A 6,000-nucleotide genomic window follows, 5' to 3' on the forward strand; every position below is an offset into this window, starting at 1 on the left:
TAAGCAAAAGCTTTACCTACAATGATAAGTGGAAAACGAGAATACGATTTACATATGTGTACCATGTAATTTCATCTATGGAAAAAAATAATTACAAAAAGACTAGAAGAAAGTATGTCTTAATGTTAACAATGGCTTGTTCCCATTAGTACAGGGATTATGCATAAACTTTTCTGAGCATTATACTCTGGCGCAGTGGGTAAAGCGACTGACTGCTAACCAGAAGGTCAGTGGTTCAAAACCAGCAGCGGCTCCACGGTAGAAAGATGTTGCAGTCTCCTTCTGTGAAGATTTACAGCCTTGGAAACCCTATGGGGTCGCTATGAATCAGAATGGGCTTGACAGCAATAAGTTTTTGTTTTCTTTTTTTGTACTCTTCTTATTTTTTTTATTTTCTACAATAAGACTATATTTATTTAATAATCAGAAAACAAAAAAAGAAAAATTAAGGGCATAAGAGGCTTTTCTGGAATTTTACTTGAAAGACTAAAAAACAGAAAACTCCCAGAGATCTAAGAACACTGCTACACAATTAGCTAGAAGGAAAAACTTCTTTCCTAGTATAGTGTTAATAAAATAAAACACTACTCAAGGATACTCACAAAATAGCAAACTAAGAACCACTAAAAACAAAACAAAGCAAAAAACCCAAACTGGTGGCCGTCAAGTCAATTCTGATTCATAGCAACCCTAGAGTAGACCTGCCCCATAGAGTTTCCAAGGAGCACCTGGTGAATTCGAACTGCTGACCTTTTAGTTAGCAGATGTACTTCTTAACGGCTACACCACCAAGGTTTCCAACAACCACTACTGCCTAAAATAGTTTAGGAGCCTAAAAGCCATTATACTTTCCCATTATGCTAACTTTATAAAATTAGCTTATCTAATTCATAAACCACAAACCCACACTACAAAGCTTTTATTAAGTATTACATTATGAAGCTGGATTCTACCACCATCTGCCTTCCCTTTTGAGTGCAAAATTTACACAGAGATCTGACATAAGAATACTGCTTCGGATGATTAATTATATTTCTTAAACAATGTTTGGCTATTTGATAGGTTAGACCAATGTGAAGCTCTCTTTTGTCTTAATTTTGTTTTTCTAAAAGGCAAACAGACTTGGATCTTCCAAGATCTATAGAAAAAAGAAAAAAATGGGATGGGGGTGATGGTAATATACAGAAAGTAGACAGAGAAGAGCCAATTAAAAACAAAAAGGTCCAACTGTTTGTTCATCACCTAGATGTTTAAACTAAGGCTTAAAATTTGCCTTGAGTTCAAACTTTGGAAAAAAGATCTCTAAGTTTTAAAACACACAAAATTTATATTGACGTAAAAGCTTACCATATTGAAGAAACTTTTATAAACATGATTATTTTGCTGCTATAATTCTTTATACCATATCGTTCTCACTGCAGTTGTTATATAGCGTAATGAGAACCTATAGTAATTTAAAGCACAACTTCAAAGTTTTCACTAGCCATCTTCTTTTTAGCATTTGAGGTACTTGTTCTATTTACCAAGCCCACTGCCCTCTAGCTGATTCCGACTCAGAGTGACCCTATGGGACAGAGTAGAGCTGTCCCATAGAGTTTCCAAGGAGTGCCTGGTGGATTCGAACTGCCGGCCTTTTGATTAGCAGCAGTAGCTCTTAACCACTACAGCACCAGGGTTTTCCTATTTACCAAGGCACATAAAATTTGCCCAGTCAGTGAATGAAGATAACAAATAACACTTAAAAATCTCATTCATAACAAACGGTATGTATACTTTAAGAAACAATGCTTAATGTAAACTACCTATAAGAGTTCACAGAACAACTCTACAAAAGTTGGGATCCACAGGAACTACTTTCAGTGATTACCTTACCATTTCCCTCACCCCTTTCCACCTTGCTGTTACTTGCTGTCAAGTCAGTTCTGACACATGACAACTCCATGTGTGTGCTGAGCAGAACTGCTCTGTAGAGTTTTCAATGCTGTGACCTTTTAGAAGCAAATAGCCAAGCCCCTCTAGCCTTTTGGCCAGTAAACCCCGCCCCCACCCCCCCCAAACCCATTGCCAGTGAGTCGATTCCAATTCATGGCAACCCCAGTAGTTCAGTGCTTAACTGTTTGTGCCACCCAGCTACTTAACAGTCTCCAGTCACACCAGATCACCATAAATACACTCACCCACCTTAGAGTTACGTTTCTTTTTACGTGTTAATTAACGGTACCTTCTTTTGAAAAGCAAAAGGGAGATGAGTTCTCTGGACTAGAAATTCACCTTTTAATTTAAATCATTTTACACACATATGCATACACAATTTAAGATCTGAGTGCTCTTTCATGATCTGATCTGTGCCTTGAATTAACAAATGCATTAATCTCACTATATCTGATAGGCAAAAAATGATACTGCTCCACAGTGCCCCCTAGCTCAGTAAAGGCTATCAGTTTAAAAGAGACATGAATGGCCTCAAGAGTGTCAGCTCCACTCACCAAACCAGACCCGTTGCCATCAAGTCGATTCCAAATCACAGCAGCCCTAAATGAGGGAGTAGAACTTGCCCCATAGGGTTTCCAAAGGCGGCTGGTGGATTAGAACTGGCGATCTTTTGTTTAGCAGCTGAACGCCACCAGGGCTCCAGCTCCACTCAAGCTGATAAATAAATAACAGTTGACCTAATTAAATCTTGTTACCAATACTGAGAGGAGTTGATGAATAAAAAATACTATAAGCAGATGGGCCTGGAATTCAACCACATAACTGAGTTCAAAAGTTCTGCAGAACCTCTTCAATGCACAATTTGATTTTTTGACACTCATGGAGCAAGGACTCATAAAAATGCACATTTAAAATCTTTTTTTTTTTTTAATATACCTTAAAGGGGAATAATTAGAATCAACTTGACAGCAACGGTTAGCGTGGCATTAGACTATATAGTTCTTTAGCGGAACGGAGCCAATTCCTTTCTTCATTTCAAAAAAAAAGTTCGGATCAGAGTGACCTATGCAAAGATTTTATAATTTCATCACAGCCAAATTATAGACGCATTACAATCTGATCAAGATTGCTAATACTGGAAAATTTACAGAGAGGAAATTTTATGGCCTTGGTTCCGATGCTAAAAAACAAGTCAAATTTAGGATCAGCGGAAGAGGGCAAAAAGTGAAGACGATAAAATGACACATTCCCTTTCTTTTTAGAAACCGACTCCGTCACATTAAGCGAAATTTCTAAGAACAACAGCAGCTACAAAAATCACTCAACTTTTTAATGCCCTTCACCTTACATAACACATTCTGAAAAAAGTTCTTTGGAAAGAGAACGTATATGTCAACTTTATTCCACATTCAAGCTCCAGCATATCTGTGCTAACAAATGGGGTGGGGGGATTGAATAGAGAAAAGGATGAAACTCCAGTAGCAACTAAAATAAAGCTGAGTAGAGTAAGTAAAAAACACAAGGCTTTATTCTAAAGTATGGACCTGTTTCTACCTTTTCTCTAGGCTATTTAATTGCACGTCTTAAAATAGAGACCCTGAGGAGCACAGCTTGAGGCAGTGCAAGAAAGGGGGGTGCGTCAGGTAAGAAGAGACTTGTGAGAAAATATGAGCGGTGCATCAGAACGTGCGACGGAGGGAGACGCTGGACTCACCGTCAGGAAGCAGTTAGAGGGTGAAGGGCAAAGAGGCGGAATCCGATGTGGCTTAAGGACCGTGTATTCACAGCCATCGCACACCTGCTAAAGCGACGACTCCAACTAAGACCGACCCGCCAACTGTGCAAATCTAGAGGTGCCCATCTTAACCAGCTCTATTGTCTGCAGTGCTAGGTGAAGCGCCTCAGGTGCGAGCTCCAGCCCGTCTCACAGCAAACCAGACACACTCGGGAGAACGAGGGCAACGGGGACACGCGGCGACGGCGCCGGCACTCCCGGGCGCGGGCCCCTCCTCGCCGGCCGGCCAGGGACGCCCGGGTCTGCGGGGCCCGAGGCGCGGGCGGTCCCCTCCTGGGCCGGCGACGTCTCTCACCGCGCAGCCCCGGAGCGCGGAGACTTCCCCTCCCACCCCACCCCCAGCCGAAAGCAGGGAAGACGCGGAACTTGGGCTCCGGAGCGGAGGCCACAGACCCGCTCACGGCCCGGGTGGGAGGCTCCGGGCGAGATCTCGTGTGGCCAGCGGCGATGGCGTGCGGGAAAGCAAAGCCCCGGGCGGTCGGTTTTCCAACCAGGCGACACTCGAGTCCGGGAGTCCGGGAGCCCGGGCCCCGATCCCCGCGGCGCCCCGGACCTCCTGCAGCTCCCGGGTCCTCGCAGTCCCGGGCCCGCTCGCCTCGGTTGGTGGCTCGGCCTCCCGGGTCTCCCCGTCCCACCACTGCAACCGCCTCTTCGGTAAACAGCTCCGCTCCTGGGCCCTAGCCTCGGACGCTCCCCCCTCGCCGCGGGCCGCACCTCCGTCTTGGTGATCCGGTGCCGCCCCAGCTTCACCACGGCGAAGTTGCCCTTGCCCAGCGTGCCCTCGATGTCGTAGAACCCCACCCGGACCGGCCCGCGCTGCAAGTGCCTCGGGCCATCCGCCATGACCATGCTGGGCCCCTGCTAGGCACGGCGGACGGGGGCGCAGGCAGGCGTCTGGCTGCGGGGCTCGGACCTGGCGACCGCCGCTCCGCTCGCTTCGTAGCTCTTTCCCTCCCGCTCCACAGGGCCCAGCCAGGCGCGCGCCGCCGCTGACGTGCGCCGACGTCAGTGGGCCGGGCGGAGAGGCGGGGGCGGGACCGGGCCGCAATTGGTCACCATGGCGACCGAAGCGCAGCCGACGTAGGCGGCCGAGGGGTGGGAAGGAGGGAGGCGACGGGGGGAGGGGCTTGCGCCTCCGCGGCGCTTCCTTCCGGGCCCCGCAACCGCTACCGCTCGTCGATGCCAGGGGCGGGGCCCCCGCCGGCCAGCTCCGCTCCTCGGCCTCCCAGAGGTAGGGCGAGAGCGAGCCCTGCCGGCGGTGCCGAGCGGTGCGCCGACCTGGGTCCGGCCTGACGTCTCCTTCGTTCGCACCAGCGTTCTCCGCCCACCGGGGACCTTCCCGCCAAAACGTCTCAGCGAGGAGTACAGCGTGGCCTGAGTTTGGCAGGCTAAAGAACTGCAGTTGAGCAGCGCGTTGCTCACGAGCTCCTGCCTCTGCACTCTGTTCTCATCTTGCTTCCATATAAATCCCTCCACGTTTTGATGTTTTCGAGGAATCATTCTGACAGCATGACAGAGCTGGAGAGACCTTTGATATCGCCTAATCCAGGGGTTTGGGGCTTCAGAAGTGCTGCGCTTGGGGCCTGGAGTACCCTGACATATATGTAAATTTTTGCTTATTTGAGCATGTCGATGGGACCTTAGCTTTTATCAGGTTCCCAAACGTTGGTGACCCCAGAAAGGTTAAGAGATATTTATTTAATCCAATTGTTTTTTATGTAAGAATCAGGGCCAAAGAGTGAAGAGAATTGCCCGTGTCATGCAGGTAAATCACCACAACAGTCTTGCATCTGGTGACTCAAGAAAACAGGAGTAGTAATATTTTAATAATTTGAAATACATTAAGTGCCTCCAGACCTTGGTTTCTAAAATAACATTCTCCACTGAAAGGAACCAGACTCCTTAGAGCAATGGCTGCTTTCAGGGCAGAGACAGGGAAAGTATAAAATGCCTTTGAAAGATCTTGTGCTAGAAAGCAAGAGGATTTTCAAAGAATGTTGAAGACACGTGAAAAGGAAACAAGAGCCAGCTTGAAGGGATCCCAACATGCCAAATCTGGGACAATCTGAGCATCAAAAATGAACAATGATAGAAATGGATTATAATACATTGAAAAAGAATCCATGAATCCATTCTTGTTCTTAAAAATTTAAATAAGTAAATAAAAATACATAAAGAGGGGAGCAGCAGCAAAAGCTCTTCTTTACAGTGAAATGCCAGCTAATACATGTAAAAGCATTGGTGAAATCAGGAAATCACCATTTTGTATCCAT

The 6,000-nt window shown here is 46.5% G+C and overlaps 1 protein-coding gene across 2 annotated transcripts in view; it reads right to left on the reverse strand.

Moving 5' to 3' along the window:
• SIK2 (salt inducible kinase 2) overlaps nt 1-4,725 on the reverse strand; it is a 137,322-nt gene extending 132,597 nt beyond the window's left edge. For both annotated transcript variants that reach the window (XM_049889314.1, XM_049889316.1), the window contains exon 1: nt 4,442-4,725. In XM_049889314.1, the coding sequence (XP_049745271.1) occupies nt 4,442-4,576 (135 nt within the window). In that variant the 5' untranslated portion in view covers nt 4,577-4,725. The remainder of the gene's footprint in view (nt 1-4,441) is intronic.
• Between the last annotated feature and the right edge of the window lie 1,275 nt (nt 4,726-6,000).

Source organism: Elephas maximus, chromosome 7 (genome assembly GCF_024166365.1).
Source record: "Elephas maximus indicus isolate mEleMax1 chromosome 7, mEleMax1 primary haplotype, whole genome shotgun sequence".
NCBI lineage: Eukaryota > Metazoa > Chordata > Mammalia > Proboscidea > Elephantidae > Elephas > Elephas maximus.